This window comes from Sciurus vulgaris, assembly GCF_902686455.1.
Source record: "Sciurus vulgaris genome assembly, chromosome: 5".
NCBI lineage: Eukaryota > Metazoa > Chordata > Mammalia > Rodentia > Sciuridae > Sciurus > Sciurus vulgaris.
Window position 1 is genome coordinate 73927106 of NC_136465.1, and position 24475 is coordinate 73951580.

At 40.3% G+C, this 24475-nt stretch overlaps 1 protein-coding gene across 4 annotated transcripts in view; it reads left to right on the forward strand.

Annotated features, from left to right (window-relative positions):
* CD4 (CD4 molecule) overlaps positions 1-24475 on the forward strand; it is a 30902-nt gene that overhangs the window by 4669 nt on the left and 1758 nt on the right. For 2 of the 4 annotated variants that reach the window (XM_079141077.1, XM_079141078.1), the window contains exons 2-9: positions 1649-1746; positions 1852-2016; positions 19587-19745; positions 20193-20426; positions 21491-21826; positions 22825-23025; positions 23565-23689; positions 23916-24065. In XM_079141077.1, coding sequence (XP_078997203.1) covers positions 1662-1746; positions 1852-2016; positions 19587-19745; positions 20193-20426; positions 21491-21826; positions 22825-23025; positions 23565-23689; positions 23916-24026 — 1416 coding nt within the window. In that variant the 5' untranslated portion in view covers positions 1649-1661 and the 3' untranslated portion in view covers positions 24027-24065. The remainder of the gene's footprint in view (positions 1-1648; positions 1747-1851; positions 2017-19586; positions 19746-20192; positions 20427-21490; positions 21827-22824; positions 23026-23564; positions 23690-23915; positions 24066-24475) is intronic. The other 2 variants (XM_079141079.1, XM_079141080.1) reach the window with 1 other exon arrangement.

A 24475-nucleotide genomic window follows, 5' to 3' on the forward strand; every position in this document is an offset into this window, starting at 1 on the left:
CAAGGAAAGAGCCAACAAACATACCTCATTCTCTTGTCTGTACCCCTTTGTCTCATCCCTTTCAGTCATTTCCCATTGGCCAGCCCCAAGTAGTAGCAGGAGCTTCTCATTCTGGCCTGGCTGCATGTTGTGTTTCCCATCACTTTGCCACCTTTGTTGGGAATCCTTTTCTAATCCCAAATGGCAAAAGCTCACTCCTGGCCTGGGTACAGCATTCTTTTTTTTTTTTTTAAACAAGCAAACAAAAACCCCCACCGGGTCTGCAAGTGTAGATTAGTGATAGGGCGCTTGCCTAGCATCTGTGAGGCCCTGGGTTCAATCCCCAGCACCACCCAAAATAAATAAATAAACAAACCACAACACAGACTTTTTCCATCTCAATATGTGGTGTGTTGAATTTTCAGTTTAGTGATTTAAAGCTCAAGGATGCCTCTGATTTCAATTGTATGTGGGCCTGACACAGCCTAACTTTTGGCAAGCAGGCAAGAGACTCAACAAAATCAAAATAAGAACTAGGCAGCCTAAATGCAAGGCACATCTGGAAACATTGTATATTTGAAAATTATAATATTAGGGTTAGGGCATTCAGAGCACTTATAACTCTGGAAAATCAGAGCACTTGCTGGCATGGGAAGGCCCTCAGTTTAATCCCCAGGAACATACCCCCCCCCCCCAAAAAAAAAAAAATAGTATGGTATCAGTAAAAGTGGTAGAGTTCACTGTTTACAGGTGAAGTGAAATTTTACATATAAACATGTGTTTGTGTGTGTGTGTAATTTACATGAAGTGGAATTAGCAATCTATGCTTGTATTTTTAAAGTATAAGCAGGGCAGAAATCTAACTGAAAAGAGATTTTTCTCTATTTGAGTCCAGTATCTTCTTTCATGAACCATTTGTTAAAAGCCTCAAATAATTAACAGAACAAGAAACCCATTCATACTATAGTCTCTCAAAACTGGATATTTCTTAAGCAAAGAGATAAATCAAAAGTAGTAACTTTCTCTCCAAATACTCCCAAGGAATCTGTTCTACTTTTGTTAGAAAACTACAACTCTGTATAAATGCCCTGATACTTAAACTGTATTTTGTAGTACAGTACATTTTTTATTTGTATATCCATGGATACATTAATTTCTCTCTGTGTGTGTGTGTGTGTGTGTGTGTGTGTGTGTGTGTGTGTGATGTGAGGCTATGTCGGGCCAGATAAATTGTTGTTATGCTACTAATATTTCCCAATCATAACTACATCATTGCATTTGGTTTTTGGTACCAGGGAGTTTTATTCAGCCATAAAGAAAAACAAGGAGATGCTTAACCACTGAGCCACATCCCCAGCTCTTTTTATTTTGAGACATGGTCTCACTAAGTTGCTTAGGGTCTCACTAAGTTGCTGAGGCTGACTTTGAGCTCATGATCCTCCTGCCTTAGTCTCCAGAGACACTGGGATTACAGGCATGCACCACCACGTCCAGATGGGCATTGCATTTTGTGGCATGTACTCCAGATGTCTGCCTCGGGTGTGCAAGTCTGGTTCCCTGAGCTGGATGTAAAGGTCCTGAGGAAGAAAGAGGTCTTTGCCTGCCCAGGCCCAATGAATACCTGTTGAGTAATGATTATTAACTCCCTCGGTCTCTACTACTTCTGCAGGCTGAGGTCCCTGATGATTCAGGCCCCTGCCTACCTCAGCAAGGCTAAAATGAACCAAAGAATCGCTTTTTGGCAACTGCTGCTAGTACTGCAACTGAGTAAGTCTCACAGTTGGGGTTTGGGAGCAGATGGTGTGGGAGGTGGGGAAACGCTGAGATGAGGCATTGCAGCTCTGAGGCCTGACCCCTTTCTTTTTCACGCAGCTCTGCTCCCAGTGGCAACTCAGGGAAAGGAAATAGTGATGGGCCAAGTGGAAGGTTCAGTGGAACTGCCCTGCACAGCTTCCCAGAAGAAGAACATGTTATTTACCTGGAAATATTCTAACCAAACCAAGATTCTGGGAAATCAGAACAACTTCTTGACCAAAGGTAAAATTTCCCTGCCCCCTATTCAGGGAGGAAAACAATGGATTGAACACTCCTGTGTTCAGAGACCTGCTCCTAGTAAACTCTGGGACCCCAAAGGGCTAGAGTTGATGGAAATTCTGTGGCACTGTTTTCTGGAATTTCCCTACTCCAACTGTTGGTGACAAATGACTTTTAGTACTGTGCTATTTTTAAGACTTGAATGGTTATTATAAAAATAATTATCACATAAAATGCGTGACTTCAAGAAAATAATTACTATGGACCCATGTAGATGATACTTTATTTCCACTGAAAGCAACAGAATAACCAGGTGTTGTAGCATACCTACGATCCCAGCAACTCCAGGGTCTGAGGCAGGATTGCAAATTTGCAAATGCCTCAGCAATTTAGCAACCCCCTCAAGCAATTTAGACCCTTTCTCGGGCTGGGGAGATAGCTCAGTTGGTAAAGTGTTTGCCTTGCAAGCATAAGGCCCTGGGATTCCCAGCACCACCAAAAAAATAAATAAAGAGGACTAGGATGTAACTCAGTGGGAGAGCCCCGCTGGGTTCAATCTTTAGTATTAAAAAAAAAAAAAAAAAAAAGAGAGAGAGAGAGAAAAGAAAAGTAACTGATTTTGCCCTAGCTTTTAAAGTAAAATCTCCAGATTTAAGACCTCAATATTTTTTACAAACACTGTGCAATTTTTTTCTCACACGTATTACATTCTCATTGTTTTTAAATAAATGTATTTTGTTTTGTTTTTTTTGGCTGTGCTGGGGTTGAACCCAGGGCATTGCACATACTAAGCAAGCAGCTCTACCACTGAGCTACATCCCCAGCCAGCAATTTCTACTTTTTTTTTTTTTTTTTTTTTTTTGGTACTGGGGAATGAACACAGGAGTGGTTTATCACTGAGATACCCCCAGATCTTTTCATTTTTAATTTTGAGGCAGAGTCTTTCCAAAGTGCTCAGGCTGACATCAAACTTGCAATCTTCCTGTCTCAGCCTCCCAAGTAGCTTGGATATGGATTTGTGCCAACTTATCCAGAGACTTTTGTGGTTTTGTTTGTTTTACTGTAGTTTCTTTTATGGCAGGCGACACTGACTTTCTGTTCATGTTAATGATATAGTTTCTTTTAAAGTAAACTTATTTAATTAAAAAAATTAAAGATGTTAGATAAATTGGACCTATAGATTTGACTAAAACTGTATATGAGGTCTGTGAATGGCTAAAGTTTAGAAAATAGGACTTCAGTCCAAGTGTTGGTTTTACTGGTGAGGAAGCTAAGGCCAGGGCAGAAGTCCTTGGCCCAAGCTTTTGTGCCCATATAGAGGCAGAGTTGAAACTAAAGCTCTGGTCTTTTGACTTTCAGGCCTCGGGTCTCTTGGGGAAGGTTGTATCAGAGCAAACTTTGCTGTCTTTTAAAAAAAGTATATCTTTTGAAGATGGTTTTATATTCATATGTGTGTGACATATGTATATATATGTATATATATATATGTATACATATGTAAATATTCTTACTTTATTTCTTTTCAGTAATTGCATATATCTTTTGTATAACTATAGTATGATTTATTTGACTAATCTCATATTGCTGGACATTTAGGCTATTTTTTATTTTGTTATCATAAGCAAATTCTGTAGTGAATTACCTTATGTCTTTGGACATACATGTAAATGTTTTTATACAATTCTCTGCCTTAACCTCCTGAGTAGCTGGAACTACAAGCATGTATTCATGTATTACCAGGCCTAGCTTTATTAAATTAATTTTTTTTTTTTTTTTTTTTTTTGGTACTGGGGATTGAACCCAGAGGTGCTTTATTACAGAATCACATCCCAGCCCTTTTCTTTTCTTTCTTTCTTTCCTTCTTTTTTTTTTTTTTTTTTGAGACAGGTTCTCACTAAGTTGCTCAGGACCTTGCTAAGTTACTAAAGCTAGCCTTGGGATTACAACCAATGCACCCAGTTTATTAGACTAATTTTTAAAAGTAATCTGGCATCAGGAATGATGGCTCATGCCTATAATCCCAGCAACTTGGGAGGCTGAGGCAGGAGGATCACAAGTTTTAGGACAGTCTCTGCAACTTAGCAAGACCCTAAGGTACTCAGCAAAACCTTGTCTCAAAATTAAAAATAAATAAATAAATAAAAAGATTGTAGCTCAGTGGCAAAGCTCCCCGGATTCAATCCCCAGTATCAATCAGTAAGTAAATGTAATTTGACAATGTTTTATAAATAAAAAATTCTTAAACCCTTTAACCTAATAATAACTATTCTGGAAAATATGTTTAACAGAAATAAAGTTGTGAATACTTATTGATATCTGTGCGAGAATTATAAATATAAGAATTACTTGTAATATAAAAAAATAGAATTCAACATGAATTTCCATCAGTGAGGGAAGAGTTAAATTATAGTACAATTGTGAATAATTCAAGAAAAGGAGGGCTTACAGGAAAACGGAGTAGACATGTATCTTAGTCTACTAGGGATACCATATTGAAACATCATAGACTGGTGGTTTAAGCAACAGAAATTTATTTGTCACAGTTCTGGGGGATGGAAGTCTGATTCCATGGGCAGGTTCTGGTTAGGGCTTTCTTCCTGGCTTGTGGATTGCAGTCTTCTCCTGCGTCCTCACAAGGCACAGAGAAAAGAGAGTAAGATATCCGTGAGGTAAGGACCCTCATCTCATCATGAATGCACTTTGCCCATAATCCCTTCTAAAATTCAACACCTCCCAAAAGCCCCATCTCAAAATACCATATCATTATGGTGGGGGTTGAACTCCAAATGAATTTGGAGGAAGGACTGAATTCAGTTCACATATTCAGCCACTAATCCCTCAAAATTCATGTCCTTCTCACATGCAAAATACACTCATTCATCTCAACAGCCCCCAAAGTTTTAACTCCTTCCAGCATCCACTCTGAAGCCTGAAATCCAAAGTTTTATCTGAATACCCTCCAATCAGTCAGGCTCAGTGGTGCATACCTGTAATCATGGAGACTTGGGAGGCAGAGGCAGAAGAATCCTGTCTCAAAATAAAAATATAAATGGGCTGGGGATGTAGCTCAGTGGTAGAGCATCCCTGGATTCAATCCCCAGTACTATAAAAATAAATACAATAATAAATAGATTAGTATAGTAAAAATATCATCTAATCAGGTAAGGGTGATACATTATTTATTGAGGTATAATTGATCCCAGGAAAAATTCCTCTCCAGTTGTGTGTGAAACCTGACAAGTTATGTGCTTCTAAAATATAGTTGTGGCCAGGCATAAGATAAATTTTTTCCATTCCAAAAGGGAAAAATCAAAAAGGGGGAAGAAGTGGCAGTTCACTGATTCTTTCCTCTGTCCTTTCCATTTTGCTGTTGGTTCCATTCACTTAAAATCTTTGTCCCTTTTGCTGACAAATCTCTCAGCCTTAGTACTGTCAGGTGGAGATAAAAGAGAGTCAAGACTTTTGTCATCACCTAGCAATGACAAGGCCACCTCCACTGCAGAATCAGTGGAGGACACATGTAGAACTGGAATTCTCACTCTAACAGTAGTAAGAAGCATCCTTCTCAAGTGGCAATGAAGAGTGAGAAGGAACTTATATTTTTATCTCCACCTGGCAGTACTAAGGCAGCACCCACCTTCCCTTGACAAAGCAACATAAAAGAAAGCCAGTTAAAGCAGAAGGTTTAATATACTTTGGAATCTCATAATACTCTAATGTCCAGTTTTCAATAAAAAATGATACATTACACCAAAAGTTAGGAAGAACTCAAACTGAATGGGAACAATAACAACAAAAAGACAATCATAGATGCCCCAACTATATGTTGAAATGGAAGTTAGAATTATCTGACAAAGATTTTAAGGCAGCCATGGTAAATATCCTTCTGCAAGCAATAATAAACATGATTGAAATGAATGAAAACACCTTTAAAAAAAACTCAGCAAAGAAAGAGAAGATATTAAAAAAGAATTAAATGGAAATTTTAGAATGGAAAAATGGACTCAACAGCAAAATGGAAAGGGCAGAGGAAAGAATCAGTGAACTGCCAGAGAGAAAAACAGAAAGTATACAGTGTAAACAACAGAGAGGAAATAGACTAGAAAAAAATGAACAAAGCCATAGCAACCTGAAGGACTGTACCAAAAAATTTGTGTCAATGAAGACCAAGGAAAGGACAAAGAAAATGGGGCTGAAAACTTCCCAAATTTGGCAAGGGACATTAACCTAGATTCAAATGCAAGTAGCTGAGCAAACCTCGAGCAGAATAAACCCAAAAAAATGCACGTCAAGATACATCATAATTAGGGCTGAGGTTGTAGCTTAGTGGTAGAGCACTTGTCTAGCATGTGTGAGACACTGGGTTTGATCCTCAGCACCACATAAAAATAAATAAATTTAAAAAAAAAGGTATTTTTTCCCATATACAACTAAAAAAATCTTTTTTTTTTTTTTTTTTTTTTTAAAGATACATCAGGGCTGGAGATATAGTTCAGTTGGCAGAGTGCCTGTCTCACATGCACAAGGCCCTGGGTTCAATCCCCAGCACCATAAAACAAGTAATAAATAAAAGATACATCATAATTAACTTGGTACGGTGGAGTGTACCTGTAGTTCCAGCAACTCAGGAGGCTGAAGTAGGAGGATCACATGTTTGAGGCCAGCCTCTGCAATTTAGTAAGACCCAGTCTCAAAATTTAAAAAAAAAAAAAATTGTTTTAAAGGTCTGGCAATGTAGCTCAGTTGTAGAGAACGCCTGGGTTCAATCCTCATTATTGCAATAAATAAATAAATAGGGCTGAGGTTGTGGTTCAGTGGGAATGCGCTTGCCTAGCATGTGTGAGGCACTGGGTTCAATCCTCACCATGACTTAAAAATAAATAAATAAGCAAATAAAGATATTGTGTCCATCTTCAACTAAAAATTTTTTTAAAAAAGATGGTAGAAGGAACTGGTAAACAATGTATAGTTAAATACAAAGGTTTTCTCCTTCCTCTTGATCTTTTTATCTTTGTAGGGCTTGGGACTGAATTCTGAGCCTGGCAACTGCTAAGCATGTGCTTTACACTGAGCTATAACCCCAGTCTCTTTCAATTATGTTTCACAGTTGAAGCAAAGATTGTCATTATTTGAGCAATTCTAGATGTAGTAGGGAAAATACTTAAAGCAATTATAAATGAGGAGGGTAAAGGGACATAAAGGGAGGTAAGGTAACATGACACCAATAGACTATGACTATATTCATATATATGTGATAACTAGAGCAATCACAAGAAGTAAACAGAATTATACTCAAAAGCTTTATAGATAAATCAAAATTGATTCTAAAACACTCTTTAAAATGTTTATGTCCCAAAGTATAGACTAAATGTATTGATCCATTCTGATATAACTGATTGAATAAATAAATGGATGAGAAGAATACATAAATGGATGGGTTATTCTGTCTTGTAGAAGAATTCTAAATAATTTATATAGATTATCTGCCATCAAGGAGGTAGGATATAACTCCTAACTCTTTAAGTGAGGACTAGTGTATAATTTCTTACTCCCAAAGAGTTTGGTTTAGAGAAGAGGAGAGGAAGCAAGAATAACTTTGCTTAGCTTCCTGAGTGTCAGACATATAGTGTAAGATGTTAACTCCAGGGGAAACTGGAAAGGGGGTACATGACGACTCTATCATTTTCTCAATTTTTCTGTAAGCCTAAAACTGTTCTGAAACACATTTTGTTACAAAATGATGTTCAAATCACCCCTAGGAAGGCAGGAAAAAGAAAACAGAAAAAGCAGAAAGCAAAAATAAAATAGCAGACTTAAGCCCTTATCTATCAATAATTATGTTAAATACACATAATCTACATACATTTATTAAAAGATAGAAGTTGATAGAGTGGATTAAAAAACGTAACCCAACAATATGCAGTCTATTAGAAACTCACTTCAAATATAATAACATAGGCAGGTCATGGAAACAAATCAAAGGGAAGAAGGAGTAGATGTATTAATATTAGATGAAGTCAACTTCACAGCAAATAAAACTGCCAGAGACAGAGAACAACATTGTATCATTATATAATGATGAAAAGGTCAATCTACCAAGAATCCCAGGAGGACATAGCACTCATTAATGGTTGGTTGTTTTTTGTTTGTTTTGTTTTTTGCCATTGCACCTGACCAGTAATCCTAAATGTGTATGTACCAAATAACAAAGCAGTAAAATACGAAGAAAAATGGGGAGAACTAAAAGGAAAAAAATGGACAAATACATCTTGATAGTTGGAGTCATCAACTCTCCACTCCAGACGATTGATTGAACAACTACGCAGAAAATCAGAAAAGACATAAGAGAATTCAGTAGCACCAAGCAGCCAATAGGATATAGCTGCCATTAATAGAACACTCTGCCCAACAGCAGAAGAATACACATTCTTTTCAAATGTCTACAGAATGTGTACCAAGGTCCACATGTGTACCAAGTCCATATCTTCAGCCATAAAACAAACCTCAGGAATGTTTTTGTTTCTTTAATATAATTTTATTTATTTATTTTGTGGTACTGGGGATCAAATTCATGGCCTCACACATGGTAGCCAGCACTCTACCACTGCGCTACATTCCAACCAGGAATTTTTTGAGGGGTGAGTGATACTGGGGATTGAACTCAGGGGCCTTTGACCACTGAGCCACATCCCCAGCCCTATTTTGTATTTTCTTTAGAGACCGGGTCTCACTGAGTTGCTTAGCACCTCGCTTTTGCTCAGGCTGGTTTTGAACACACCATTCTCTTGCCTCAGCCTCTGGAGCTGCTGGGATTACAGGCATGTACCACTGCACTTGGCAGGATTTTTTTTTTTTTTTAAATAAATGAAATTATATAGGATGTGTTCTATGATCACACAGAATCAAACAGAAATCAGTTTGATCACAGAAAGATAACAGGGAAGTCTCCAAGTACTTGGAAATACAGTAGCCTTACTCATGCAAGGATTTGCATGCTAAAAACTACAGAGTGCAGTATGAAAGAAATCAGAGAAGACCTAAATAAATGCTCATGGATTGGAAGAGTCAACATAGTGAAGATTTTCCCCAAATTGATATATGGAGTTTAACACAATTACTATCAAAATTCCAGCAAGATTTTTTTGTAGATATAGACAAGGTTATTCTTTTTTTTAAAGTATTTTTTCTAGTTGTCAATAGACTTTTATTTAATTCCTTTATTTATATGCAGTGCTGAGAATTGAACTCAGGGCCTCACACGTGCTGGGAACGTGCTCTACCACTGAATCACAACCCCAGCCCCCTAGAAAAGTTTATTCTTAAATGTATATGGAAAGCCACTGGAACTACAAGAGCTAAAAAAAAAAAAAAAATTTTTTTTTTTTTTTTTTTTTTTTTTAAAGAAGAAGGGCTGGGGTTGTGGCTCAGTAGTAGGGCGCTTGCCTAGCATGTGTAAGGCACTGGGTTCTATTTTCAGCACCCCAAATAAATAAATGAATATAATAAAGGTCTATCAACATCTAAAAAAAAAAAAAAAAAATATATATATATATATATATATAAAGAAGAAAGTAGGAGAAATCAATCTTAAGACTTATTATATACCCAGAATAATCAAGACGGTGTGGTATTGACAGAGTGATAAGCAAGTAGATCAATGGAACAAAATAGAGAAACAGATCCTACAAATATGTTCAGCTGATTTCTTTTTATCAAGATGCAAAAGTAATTCAATTGGGTAAATGTAGCCTTTTCAAAACATGGTGGCTGGAGCAATTGTACATCCAAAGGTCAAAAACAACATCATCAATGACAAACCCAAGATTTCTGCCTTATTTTAAAAAATGTATGAGTATATGAGTATTTTCCATTTCAAATAAATTATATGTGAATATCATTTTTATTTTTATTAACTTTTTTACGTGTTTTTTATTTGTTCTTATTACTTATACATGATAGTAGAATAGTGAATATTGTTTTTAGTGCCAACCATATAGTCCATCAAATTAATGTCCTCTAATATACAGTCAATTATTATTTTTCTTTCTTTCTTTTTGGTACCAGGAATTGAACCCAGAGGCACTTAACCACTGAGCCGCATCCCCAGCCCTTTTTAATTTTTATTTTTAAAATTTTTATTTATTTATTTATTTTTTTGCAGTACATGAGGATTGAACCCAGGGCCTTGTTCTTGTGAGGCAAGTACACTACCAACTGAGCTATATCTCCAGCCCTTTATTTTTTATTTTAGACAGGGTCTTACTAAGTTTCTTAGAGTCTGCTAAGTTGCTGAGGCTGGCTTTGAACCTGTGATCCTCCTGCCTCAGCCTCCAGAGCTGCTGGGATTACAGGTGTGTGCCACTGTGCTGGGTCAGCCATTATTCTTTTGTTCTACATTGTACCCTATTTAGCAGCACTATAATTATGATTTTTGTGCCTAGATCTTGGTTTGCATTTTAAAATTATTGTTTTTTTTTTTTTTTTTGCGGGGCTGGGGATCAAACCCAGGGCCTTGTGCTTACAAGGCAAGCACTCTACCGACTGAGCTATCTCCCCAGCCCTAAAATTATTGTTTTAAGGATAAAGTCTTAGAAATGGAATTAAGGACATGAACTTTTTAAAACAGTGGGAGGAGTCATATACCATATACTATAATACCATATACCCTGGAAGCTGAGGCAGGAAGATCACAAGTTGGAGGTCAATCTGGGCAACTCAGTCAGATACTGTCTCAAAATAAATAATACAATGGGCTTAGGATGTAGCTCAGTGATAGAGCACTTGCCTAGCATGGGCAAGGCCCTGGGTTCTATCCCTAGCAAAACATAATCATTAGATAGATAGATAGATAGATAGATAGATAGATAGATAGATAGATAGATAGTTGGAGTTGGGCAAAATGGCATGAGCCTGTAGTCCCAGCTACTTGGGAGGTTGAGGCAAGAGGATTATTTGAGGCCAGGAGTTCTAGGCCAGCCTGGGCAACATAATGAGACCCTGTCTAAAATTAAAAAAAAAAAAAAAAAAAAAAAAAAAGTAAAAATAGTGGGCATATACTGCATTCCAGAAAGAAACTGTTTACACTAACTGGTAATGTTACTGTGTGCCTCTCTCACTGGCACCCTAACTGGCATTGAGCGTGTAATTTAATTCTTTTTTTTTTTTTTTGCGGTGCTGGGTAAATTCAAACTGTTTTTTTCTAATTTGACAGTTGAAAGATTTATCAACTTTATTGCTTTAATTTGTTTTTCTTCTATCACCTGTAAGATTCAAATACTGTGCTGTTTTCTAAAGACTCTTATGTCTTTTGAATTTCTGTTTTGTTTCCATGATATGATCTTCCTCTGGAACATCTCCCCTTCCCGACTTCCTGATCTCTAACAATGGCTGCATTACCTTCCTTGTTGCCTCAACTTCTGGACCAGGGAGTCAAATGTTTTTTTTTTTTTTTTTCTCTTCTTCAATCCCTGGTTCCCCATCTGTCACCAACTATGGCTACTTCTTTCTTTGACAGTGTCATTTGGTTTTGTCCTCTTCTTTGTTCGCATGGGAATACTACCATACTAGCCCATGCCCAGGCATCTTTCACGTGCCCTACTGAGAGCACCCTGGTAATTCTCTCTGCTACTAGTCTCTCCTACTTGGATTTCTCTTCCTCCTGCTGCAGTACTGACTTCCAAAGCAATGTTTTATACATGTCTCTCCCTAGCCCATTAGACCAAGCCTGGGAACCTCTGCTGGACATTTTGTCTTCTCAGCACCACTTCCCACAGCTTCCCGGCTGGAAACTGCCACACACAGAGATGGTCTCCTGACAGCTTGCCTGTACTACTTTTCTGGGGCTTTTCCCTTTCTTGGAATGTCCTTTCTCTCTCTCCCATTGCCTATAAATTTTTTCTTTCTGCTGGTACACATGGAACCCAAAGCCTCATGCATGCTAGGCAAGTGCTGTAGCACTGAGTCACACCCCCACACCGCCTACACATTTTTGTTGTTGTTGTTCCAGGAATTAAACCCAGGGGCACTTTACCACTGAGCCACATCCCCAGTCCTTTTTGTATTTTATTTAGAGAGAGGGTCTCACTGAGTTGCTTACGGCCTTGCTAAATTGCTGAGTCTGGCTTTGAATTTGCCAGCCTTCTGCCTCAGCCTCCCAAGCTGCAGAGATTACAGGTGTGCACCACTATGCCTGGCCCACCTAAACTTCTTTTAAGGCTTGTTTCAATACTGGTCTCTCCCATGAATTTATCCTAGATTTTCCCATTCTCTTAGATCTTCCATACTATCTAGCAATTTCTTTTCCAAAGTATGGGACATCATGGAAAAGTGGGTCATGGTTTTCCTCATAAGAAAAAAAGGAAAGTAGAAAGGAAGAGATATTTTAGGAGATACATTATGTTTTGAACCAATGGAGTCTGGGGTGATGGCAGGATATTTATAGAGAATTTTTGCTTGGGCCTTTGAAAATGTGGACCCAGAATTGAGGAGAGAGATTGAAACTTAGAATATGATTTGGGAGCTGGGTTGTGGCTCAGTGGTAGAGCACTTGCCTAGCACATGTGAGGCACTGAGTTTAATCCTCAACACCACATAAAAAATTAAATAAATAAAATAAACTTATCTATATAAAAAAAAAGGATATTGGTTTGGGAGTCACCTGCAGAGCTGACTGAGTATGCATCAAAATTTAGAATGTCTATAGAAATGGGGGAGAAGACCAAAGACAGTCTGTGGCAATACCTAAATCTAGATGTCAGAACATGAGTCCAAGAAGAAGAAAAATAAATGGTACTTAGATACGGAGTGGGAGATCAAAAGAGGTAAAAGGGGGGCAGAACCAAAGTAGGCTACTTTTTCAAGACATTTGGTCAAACCTGTGGGCACAGTGGCACATACCTATAATTCCAATGGCTCTGGAGGCTGAGGCAGGAGAATCATAAGTTCAAAGTCACCCTCAGCAATAAAGCAAGGCCCTAAGCAACTCAGCAAGACCCTGTCTCTTATAATACAAAAAAGGACTGGGGATATGACTCAGTGGTTAAGTGCCCCTGGGTTCAATTCTTGGTACCAAAAATTTAAAAAAGAAGAAGGAGAAGGAGGAGGAGGAGGATAAGGAAGGGGGGGGGGGAGGAGGGGGAGAGGAGGAGGAGGAGGAGAAGGAGGGGAGGAAGAGAGGGCGGGGAGGAGAAGTAGTAGTAGTAGTTGTTGTTTGGTCAATTGTATAAAAATGTAGAAATTAGTGGGTAGATCCAGGGGAAAGAGTAAGTGTGGGTAGAAACTACAGAAGAGACAAATAAAAGGGTGATTGGGTAAATACTAGGGCAGGTGTGTACCCAGGGCTGCAAGGTTGTCTGGCAAGGTCTCCTGGAGAGAATGAGCGTAAGCAGTGGGGAAGAGGATGATAACCTGTGAAGAGGAGTGACATGGAGTGACATGCATGGTCAACATGACATTCGGTCTCCAGCATGGAGGCAACAAGAGGGAGTGGGCCTAGGACTGCTCAGGGAGGCAGAGACAGGCCACTGGGGTGGAGGGAGGCTTTATCCTCATCACATTCATCCTCTTTCCAATTTTATATTCTAAGTGAAAAACATCTGTATTTGCTATGCAAATTTAGCTTCTTTTTTTCCTTGGTACCGGGGATTAAACCCAGGCACCTTAACTGCTGAGTCACATCCCCAGCCCTTTTTTGTATTTTATTTAGAGACAGGGTCTCCCTAACTTGCTCAGGGCCTTGCCAAGTCACTGAGGCTCCCTCTTATTGGCTTGGTGCTGGAGACAGATGTCAGGTTGACCATGCACTCCAGCTTCTCTCCTCTTCACAGGTTATCATCCTCTTCCCTACAGCTCAGGCTCACAATCCTCCTGTCTCGGCTTCCTGAGCTGCTGGGATTACATGTCACCATGCCCTGTGCAAATTTAGCTTCTAAATCCCTCTTCTACAGGAATTCTGGAGCTGCCACTGCACCCAGAAAAATGGTTAAGGGGAGGAATACCCTTTTGGTGATGGTAGTTACATATTAACAGAGTATGAGGCTGGAGACTGAGGCTGGGGTGTAGCTCAGTGGTAAAGCACTTGCTGAGGCCCTGGGTTTAATCCCCAGCACTCCCCCAAAACAGAGGAAACCACATATCCATGCTTGAGAAACTCATAATATTGCACACTGTACCCATCAGGCCTGAATTTTAATTCTAGCTCCACCTCTTATTGGAGTTTAAAAAAAAAAGTGGGAAAGGGCACATAGTGAAAACTCTCTCTCCTACACCTGTCTCATGAGTATTTACTTCCACTTCCCAGTGGCAACTGAGTTTATTTTCTTATGTTTACTTCCAATGTTTTTTTACAAGGCATATACACACAACATGTACATATACACACATGCAGAGACACACACATCCATTCTTAGTATTCATGGGGGATTAGTTCCAGGTCCCCTCTCCCCACTAATGAAATCCACAGATGCCCAAGTCTCTCATAAACAACAGTGTTAGTATCTGCATATAACCTAGGCACATCCTCCTGTATACTTTAAATCATCTTTAGATTATTTATAATATCTAATAATGTAAAGGCCAAGGAAATAGTTATTATACTGCATTGTTTAGGGGGAAAGTCTGTACATGCAAGTACAGATAAAATTTGTTTTCAAATATTTTTAACCCAGTGTTGGTTGAATGTAAAACCCACTGATATGGAGGGCAATCTCCCTCTCTTTCCATATACATATTTTTTTCAGACACACATACATAAATTTTATGTATCATTTTAATTTTAATATATTTTGAACTATATATGTACACACACACACACACACACACACACACATATAATTTTTTCCTGTTTATTTTCTTGTGATGCTAGGAATCAAACCCAGGACCTTGTGCATACTAGGCAGGTGCTTTACCATTAATCTACAACTCCCAGTCCTAGCTCTTCCTTTTATAATAAATAACTTTCCTATGTACACATGTGAATACACTACAGTGAATTTCCACATCATGTACAACCATAAGACTGGGATCCTAATTAGAATAAGATACACTCCATGTTTATATAAATATGTCGAAATATACTCTACTGTCATATATAACTAAAAAGAACAAATAAAAGTAGTACATGATAAAAATAAATAAAAAATAATAGCCTGTTTAATATCTTACTTTATTCAGTTAGTAATATTTCTTAGGTGGTAATGTTCCATATAAGAACAATGTAAAGAACTTCCTCATTCTCTTCTTTTATTTATTTATTTATTTTTATTTTTACAGACTGCATTTTTATTCATTGTACACAAATGGGGTACAACTTTTCATTTCTATGGTTTTACACAATGTAGATTCACACCATTCATGTAATCATATATATACATAGGGTAATACTGTCTGTTTCATTCTACCATCTTTCTGTTCCCCACCCCCTCCCACTCCTTTTTCTTCTACACCATACAAAGTTCCTTCATTCTTCTCTTCCCTCTGCAAACCCCCCTCATTATATATTGTCATGCACTTATTGATTTTTTGGGCTTGGTCTATTTCACTTAGCATGGTATTTTCCAACTCCATCCATTTACCAGCAAATGCCATAATTTTATTTTTCTCTATGACTAATATTCTGTTGTGTATATATACCATAGTTTCTTTATCCATTCATCAATTGAAGGGCATCTAGTTTAGTTCCATAATCTAGCTATTGTGAATTGAGCTGCTATGAACATTGATGTGGCTGCATCACTGTAGTATGCTGATTTTAAGTCCTTTGGGTATAAACTGAGGAGTGGGATAGCTTGGTCAAATGGTAGGTCCATTCCAAGCTTTCTGAGGAATCTCCATACTGCTTTCCAGAGTGGCCGTACCAATTTGCAACTCTACCAGCAATGTATGAGTGTGCCTTTTTCCCCACATCCACTCCAACACTTATTATTGCTTGTGTTCTTGATAATAACCATTCTAATTGGAGTTAGATGAAATCTTAGGGTGGTTTTAATTTGCATTTCTCTAATTACCAGGGATGAGGAGCACTTTTTCATGTATTTGTTGATCAACTGTATATCTTCTTCTGTGAGATGTCTGCCCATTTCCTTAGACCATTTATCAATTGGGTTCTTTGTATTTTGGGTGTAAAGTTTTTTAAGTTCTTTATAAACTTTGGAGATGAGTGCTCTGTCTGAAGTGTGTGTGGAAAAGATTTTCTCCCACTCTGTAGGCTCTCTTTTCACATTATTGTTTCCTGTGCTAAGAAAAAATTTTCTAGTTTGAATCTATACCATTTATTGATTCTTGCTTTTATTTCTTGCGCTATGGGGGTCTTGTTAAGGAAGTCTGGTCCTAAGCCAACGTGATGGAGATTCAGGCCTACTTTTTCTTCTGTTTGGTGAAGGGTCTCAGGTCCAATTCCTAGATCCTTGATCCATTTTGAGTTGAGTTCTGTACAGTGTGAGAGATAGGGGTTTAATTTCATTTTACTTCATATGGATTTCCAGTTTTGCCAGCACCATTTGTTGAAGAGGCTATCTTTTCTCCATTGTAAGTTTTTGGCACCTTTGTCTAGTATGAGATAACTGTACTTATGTGGGTATGTCTCCATGTCTTCTATCCTGTACCATTGATCTACGTGTCTATTTTGGTGCCAATACCATGCCATTTTTGTTACTATTGCTCTATAGTAGAGTTTAAGGTCTGGTGTTGTGATACCTCCTGCATCACTCTTCCTACCCAGGATTGCTTTGGCTATTCTGGGTCTTTTGTTCTTCCAGATGAATTTCATGATTGCTTTTTCTGTTTCTATAAGAAATGTCATAGGGATTTTAATTGGAATTGCATTAAATCTGTATAGCACCTTTGGAAGTATGGCTATTTTATAATTATAATTCTGCCTACCCAAGAACATGGGAGATCTTTCCATCTTCTTAAGGTCTTCTTCAATTTTTTTCTTTAATGTTTTATAGTTTTCATTGTAGAGATATCTCACCTCTTGGGTTGGATTGATTCCCCATATTTTATTTTTTTTGAGGCTATTGCAAACAGAGTTGTTTTCCTCATTTCCCTTTCAGATGTTTCATTGCTTATGTATAAAAATGCTTTAGATTTATGCGTGTTGATTTTATATCCTGCTATTTTGCTGAATTCATTTTTGAGGTCTAGAAGTTTTCTGGAGGAGTTTTTTGGATCCTCTAAATAGAGAATCATGTCATCAGCAAATAGTGACAACTTGAGTTCCTCTTTTCCTATTCATATCCCTTTAATTTCTTTAGTCTGTCTAATTGCTCTGGCTAGTATTTCCAGGACGATTGAATAGAAGTGGTGAAAGAGGGCATCCCTGTCTTGTTTCAGTTTTTAAAAGGAATGCTTTTCAGCCATGGGCTTAGCATAAATAGCCTTTACAATGTTGACACATGTTCCTACTATCCCTATTTTTTCTAGTGTTTTGAGCACGAAGGAGTGTTGTATTTTGTCAAATGCTTTTTCTGCACCAATTGAAATAACCATATGATCTTTTTTTTTTTTTTTTTTTTTTTTTTTTTTTTTTTTACATACTATGCTCATTTATTCTGAGCCTCCTTAGGAAGGCCCTGATGTATCTTGCTTACATAAACTTGATGTTCAAACATAGCTAGTATCTTGCATTCCAATATAATTAAATGCTCTGATAAAATGCTTCCATATTTGTTTGTTCAAAACAGTCACTAGCAACTTTGACTACTAATCCCCAACATATTGATAGTGTAATAACATTTTTAATCAAGTCATAGATTCTAAACTATTTTCTACTATTATCTCCTTATTTAAAAACAGACATTTGAGGGCTAAGCAATATTAAGTTAAGGGATTTTGGTTTCTGCCTTCTCTTGATGGGTTGGGAATTTCAGATGTGTCATTTAATTATTATCTGCTTCAGCGAAAAAGGATTATTTAAGCTATCAATGAAAGTTCGTCCTTTAAAAATGAAACAATTGCTGGGCATGGTGGTGCATGCCCCCAGCTACTCAGGAAGCTGAGGCAGGAGGACTGCAAGTTGGAGGCCAACCTTGGCAACTTAGCAAGACCCTGTCTCAAAGAATAAAAAGGGCTGGGAATAGAGCTCATTGGTAGAGGGCCCCTGGGTTCAATCCCAAGTACCATGAAAAAACAGAAAAACAAAACAAACCAAAAATCGGATTGACTGATGTAGTTGTCAGCAGGTGAAATGAAGATATAATATCTGTTCCTGCACTTCATCTGTATCACTTGGTCCCATCTGCAAGCAATGTGCTGATTGACCCACCATCAGGGATGGATTTCCATCCCTACACCAGATGCCATCACAGCATGCAATCCCACATACAGTCAGAACATGGGCATCAGGACCATATGATTCTTATCCTTATATTGATATGATGGATTACATTTATTGATTTATGGATGTTGAACCAGCCTTGCATTCCTGGGATGAACCCCACTTGATCGTGGTGCATTATCTTCTTAATATGTTTTTGGATACGGTTTGCCAGGATTTTGTTAAGGATCTTTGCATCTATATTCATCAAGGATATTGGTCTAAAATTTTCTTTCCTCGCTGTGTCTTTGTCTTGTTTGGGTATGAGGGTGATATTAGCTTCATAGAATGAGTTTGGTAGGGTTCCCTCCTTTTCTATTTCCTGGAGTACTTTGAGACATATTGGAATGAGTTCTTCTTTGAAGAACTTTCTTTTCTTTTCTTTTTTCTTTTTCTTTTTCTTTTCTTTCTTTTTTTTTTTTTTCCTTTTGGTACCAGAGATTGAACCCAGGGGCACTTAACCATTGAGCCACATCCCCAGTCCCTTTTTCTATATTTTATTTAGAGACAGGGTCTTCCTTGCTAAATTGCTGAGGGCAGCTTTGAACTTGTGATCCTCCTGCCTCAGCCTCCTGAGCCACTGGGATTACAGGCATGTGCCACCATGCCTGGCTCCTCATTCTTTTTTTATGGCTGCGTAGCAATCCAATGAATGGGTGGACTGTAAAACTGTAATCTATTTAACCTATCCTTTTTTGTGTGTGTGTGAACATTTAGGACTTTTGTTGTTGTTGTTGTTGTTGTTTCTTTGTGGTGCTGGAGATTGAAACCAGAGCCTCGTACATGCCAGCAAGCACTTTACCACTGAGCCACAACCCCAGTCAATGGACATTTAGTTTTGCACGTGCATTTGTGATTCTGATAAATCTCACAAATAAGCTTTCAAAGAAATTGCAAGAGTTTGGGCAATTGCTTCACCTCTGAGTCTCAGTATCCTTGTCTACACCATAAGTAAAACAGTACCTTTATCTTGGCATTATTGTAAAGATTACTGGAGATAACACATGTTAAGCATTTCGTGTGTAGGAGCTGATGCTCTCGAAATAAGCATGTTTCACAGTATTTTGAATTAGTGAGACATCATCCTCACCAGATAAATGGATGAGATGGAAACGCCCCTCCAGACTGGGATTTTCTGACGAGGATAAGCTGCAGATTCTGCAGGAAATTAGCAACTACTACTACAAATTAGCACTACTACTCCCAGGGGTGCCATGCCACCAGGACATCTCAACCTCTTCTATATGGCTTCTACTCACAGGTTTCTCCCTTCTGAATGATCGAACTGACTCAAAAAAATCCCAGTGGGATCAAGGATCCTTTCCCCTTATCATCTCTAAACTTAGGATGGAAGATTCAACGACCTACATCTGTGAAGTGGAAAATAAGAAGACAGAGGTTGAATTGCAGGTGTTCAGACGTGAGTGGGGCAGGCCTGGGATGTAAAAAACTACAGTCCATCTCCCTTCCTCCCCTACTCTCACCTCTGGCCTGAGTTGGTGACACCTCATGGCCTGCAAATGGATCAGACTGTTCACAGAGTCTTCTCAACCCCCCCTCAAGCCTTGGGTCAAGGTTAAGGAGGGAGTAAGGTCTAGAGAAAGGGAAATAAAAGAAAGGGAAGCAATCAAAGGAAGGATGGAGAGAGACTAGGGAGGAGATGAAGATGTGGAAGGGGATGAGATGGAGAAAGAGGGAGAGGGGAGGGGGAAGTCTTGCCTTGGGCTCAGGGGTGGGCGGCAGGGTATTGAGAGGAAAGGTGATGTTGAGACAGGGGACAATGGAGAGATATTTTTGGTTTCTTCTATTCTTTCCTTCTCCTTGAGGATGGTATGTGTGTAACACAGGTGATTTGTTCCTTCCACAGTGACTGCCAACCCAGGTACCTGCCTGCTGCAGGGGCAAAGCCTGACCCTGACCTTGGAATTCCCCCCTGGTAGTAAACCCTCAGTGAAATTCAAGAACCCAGGGAACAAAATTAGCACTGGGGGCAAGACTCTTTCAGTGCCCAATGTGGGATTCCAGGACAGTGGCACCTGGACATGCATCATCTCCCAGGACCAGAAGATGCTGGAGATCAAAATAAATATCTTGGTGTTGGGTAAGAAGTGGGGTGCTCCCTGCATTTACTCCTTGATAAGGGGCTCCCAAGTTCCCCATGTTATTCTCACTGCCCAGCTGCTGGCTCTGCTGCTGGAGGGTGGGTCCAGACTCCCCTAGGGCTGAGGTCTGTCCTGAGTAACACACTGGGTCCCTCCTCCTTGGTAAGCTAATTACAGTCACCCCTGAGCATGGCAGACCTAGGGGAAGGAAGGGATAGGGGATGTAAGGATGTGAGAGACCCCAGAGACCCAGAAGGAGGCCTCAAAGGAGTGGCAAAAGCATGTATTTTCTTTGTTGTCCCAGGTCCCAACCCCTACCAAGTTGGAAAATCTTCCTCCTCAAGGACATTAACTCCAGCAAGCCAACCCTAATGACTTTCAGCATTGCAAATATATAATACTGAGTGAGACATTTTGGAGAGACCAAGAGCCCAGAACATAAGTCCTACCCCAGATTCTTATGTGCTTGTGTGACATAAGGCAGTATAGTGTGGTGATTTAGTGCACAGATTCTGATTTAAATCCTGACTGCCACAACAGTGTGTCCTCAAGCAAGGCATAGAACCTCTATTTCTTAGTGTCTGCATCTGTAAAATGGGTTGATGCTAGCTATGCCAGTCCCTACTTTGTAGTCTAATGGTGGGAATAAGTATAATGCCTATAGGACTGTGCCTGGAACACAGTAAACCCTATTTAAATGTTGGCATTCATTCTGTGAAGGGTGATAACTTATGCACCTAAGGAGCATAGGCTAAATGGTTTCTGGGATCCTGGGGTCCTGAGGAGGGAGAGCTCCCCTAACCCCTATGGCTGGGCTGTTCCATGAAGACTTCTAGAAGAAGGGGAAGATGATCTGCTGCAGGAACATGCTAGGAGGATGATGGAATGGGAGGGAAAATAGGAGAAAGAAGAAGGAATTCAGTACCTGACATGACAACCTCAATATGTGGGCTTACCTGGTCCCCTTCCATTTCTTTGCTGCCCTGCCACATGCCTACCAACCTTTCACTCCCTCATTTTCCTATCTCCTCCTCACCCAGGGTTGCTCCCTTCCCACCTCCAGGTTTCCAGAAGACCCTCAACACAGTCTATAAGAAAGTGGGGGAGCAGGTGGAGTTCTCTTTTCCACTGAATGTTGGAGATGAGAACCTGAACGGCGAGCTGAGGTGGCAGGCAGAGAGGTCTTCTTCCTCCAAGACCTGGGTCACCTTCTCTTTGAAGAATAAGCAGGTGTCTGTGCAAAAGGTTACGCAGGACCCAGTGCTCCAGATGGCTGAGAACCTTCCACTGCGCCTCATCCTGCCCCAGGTCTTGCCTCAGTATGCTGGCTCTGGAAACCTGACTCTGACTCTTGACCAAGGAAAGCTGCATCAGAAAGTGAACCTGGTGGTGATGAATGGTGAGGGGCTGGGCTGAGGAGAGGTCAGGGGAAGGAAGTGGAGGGGCTGGCCCAGGGTGCCCTCTGAGGCTGGTCAGGTCCCAAAAGGGGCTCCATAGGCCCTGCTTGCCTGGTTGAAGTGGTCAAGGACCTTTTGAGTTTGGGGCTGGCGTGTTTGTTCCTTTTGATTTTGGTGCTTGGGACAGAATCCAGGGCCCCGTACATGCTCAGCAAGTGTTCTACCACTAAGCTACACTTTCAACCCTGGACTGCTTTTGAACAGAGACTGGAATTCATATATCCTTTCCCAATATCCATGAGACAGCCTAATGTGGCTTCCCTGAGAATCTCCCAAGGACATGGGCTAACAACCAGGTGTCTAGATCTGCCTCTGCCCGATCTTAGCCCCCTGTGACCCTGGCTAAGCCCCCTAACCACTGTGGGCCATCTTTCTCATCTTTCTAATAAGGGTAGCAATCTGTTCTTTGTATGCTAGTAATGAAGATAACATCAAGCTCAACACTGAGTTCTCTGAATCCTCATCTTACTATAATAACTCCAGGGTTGGGAATATAGCTCAGTTGGTAGAGGGCTTGCCTTGTAAGCACAAGGCCCTGGGTTCAATCTCCAGCACAACAAAAAACAAACAAACAAAAAAACTCAAAAAAAAAAAAAAAAAAGGCTAATACTTGATGCTTAGTGCATGCCAAGCCTAGTTCAAACATTTTACATATATTCATGCATTTAATTATCCTCTGAGGCTCAGTTGTGAAATAACTTGCCCAGGGACATACAGTTGATAAGAAGTAGAGCTGGCTTAGATTCAAACCCAAGATCACTGGGACTTTAAAGTCTGTTTTCTCTCTTACACCAACTTGGAAATGTGGTTTGAGAAGAATAAAGAAGGCCACCAGTGGGAAGGATCACTTTATTGTTCTACTGAATTCCCTTAGAACTTAAAAGTGCTGGGAACCCAGAAGAGTCTGGATTCCTGGTCTCAGCCTCTTATTCCTCTACAGCAACTTTTCACCAGAATGACTTGATCTGTGAGGTGCTGGGACCCATCCCTCCCAAGCTGATGCTGCATTTGAAGCCAGAGAATCAGGAGACTAAGGTCTCAAAGCCGGAGAAGAGGATTCGGGTACCAAACCCCAAGGCAGGGGTGTGGCAGTGCCTACTGAATGATGGGGACAAGGTCTTACTGGATTTCCAGGTTGATGGTGAGGATCCAGGTTCCAAGGCCTAACACCATGCCTGGGCCTCCTTGCTGTGGAAACTTCCTGGGGTTTGCAGAGACCACCCAGTGTCCCACCCTTTCAACTTCTCTAGGATGGAGGGGTTATATGTATGGTGTTCTGCAGACACAGAGGTGAGGTGGGGCGTGATCCTGGGCTCTAGGTTCCTACATGTACCTTCCAAATTCCCACCTCCTTAGGCTTTGCAGTCAAGGAATGGAGCCTCCTGCCAAGAACACACCTCCTTGACTTCCCTCTAAACCAGACAAACACCCCCCACTCACATACACACATATACTCACATACAGGCACAGTGTCTGGATCATTCCTTCTAGCTTTTTGAAATACCCTATAGTCTCTAAAACATATAATCCCTTCCCAGTTTTGCTCCCTCAAGCCCTTTCAAGAGCCCTGTGTACCCTGATCCTCTCTCTCAGCCCTGGGCATCAGACTGTCTTCCCCTCCAGCAGGCCCTGTGACCCTCTGATAGTGGTTGGTGTGCTGAGTACCCATTTCTCTTGCAGTTTCACCCACAGGGTTGAACCCACACCAGTCAATGTTCCTGGCTGCTGTGATTGGGAGCACCTTAAGCTTCATGCTCCTCACTGGGCTCTGTATCTTCTGCTGTGTCAAGTGCCGACACCGAAGGGTAAGCAAGCCCCCATGACCCCCTCTGACCTCCACTGGACCCTTGAACACCTGAGGCTGGTACAAGGGCATCCTGCATGTGTGACCTTTTCTGGCCAGCCCATGAGTTCCCCCATAGCAAATCAGGCCCTGTTCCAGATCCCAAGAAGAAGGACAGAAAGGAAGGAGCAAAGAGTCAATTCTATGACAGATGGTCTCAGTCACAATAACTGCTTCTCCTCTCCCAGCTTTCCCCACTCCCCCCTCCAAGGGGTACCTACCTTCTGGAGGCCTGGGACCCTCATGACTCTCCTCCTTGTTCCTGGACAGCGCCAGGCAGAGCGGATGTCTCAGATTAAGAGGCTCCTCAGTGAGAAGAAGACCTGCCAATGCTCCCAGTAAGGATCAGAAATGGTAGGAGAAGGGAGAAGGGGAAGGAAGAGAGGGAGGAAGAGGAGAGAGAGGAGGAAAGGTGAGGGCAGTCGGGGGAGAAAGCAAGGAGGAAGAAGAGAAAGAAGGGAGGGGTGAGGAGGATGGATGGTGGTGAGGAGACAGAGGCTGAGGGGAGGTGGTAGAGATGAGAAAGGGCCCAAAGGGATGTGAAGGCACTAAGAAGGAAGCAGAAGGTGAAGGGTGGATGTGAAAGGGCAGCAGACCTGGGGCATTCCTGGGTGGGCCATTCAGTCATGCCAAGAGACTTTCACTATGCTAGAAAAGTGGGGTCTGGGAGCTATAGAGGTCCTAGAATACAAAGTGACTCTGGGACAGACTGGTTCCCTTATTCTTTTTTTTTTTTTTTTTTTTTTTT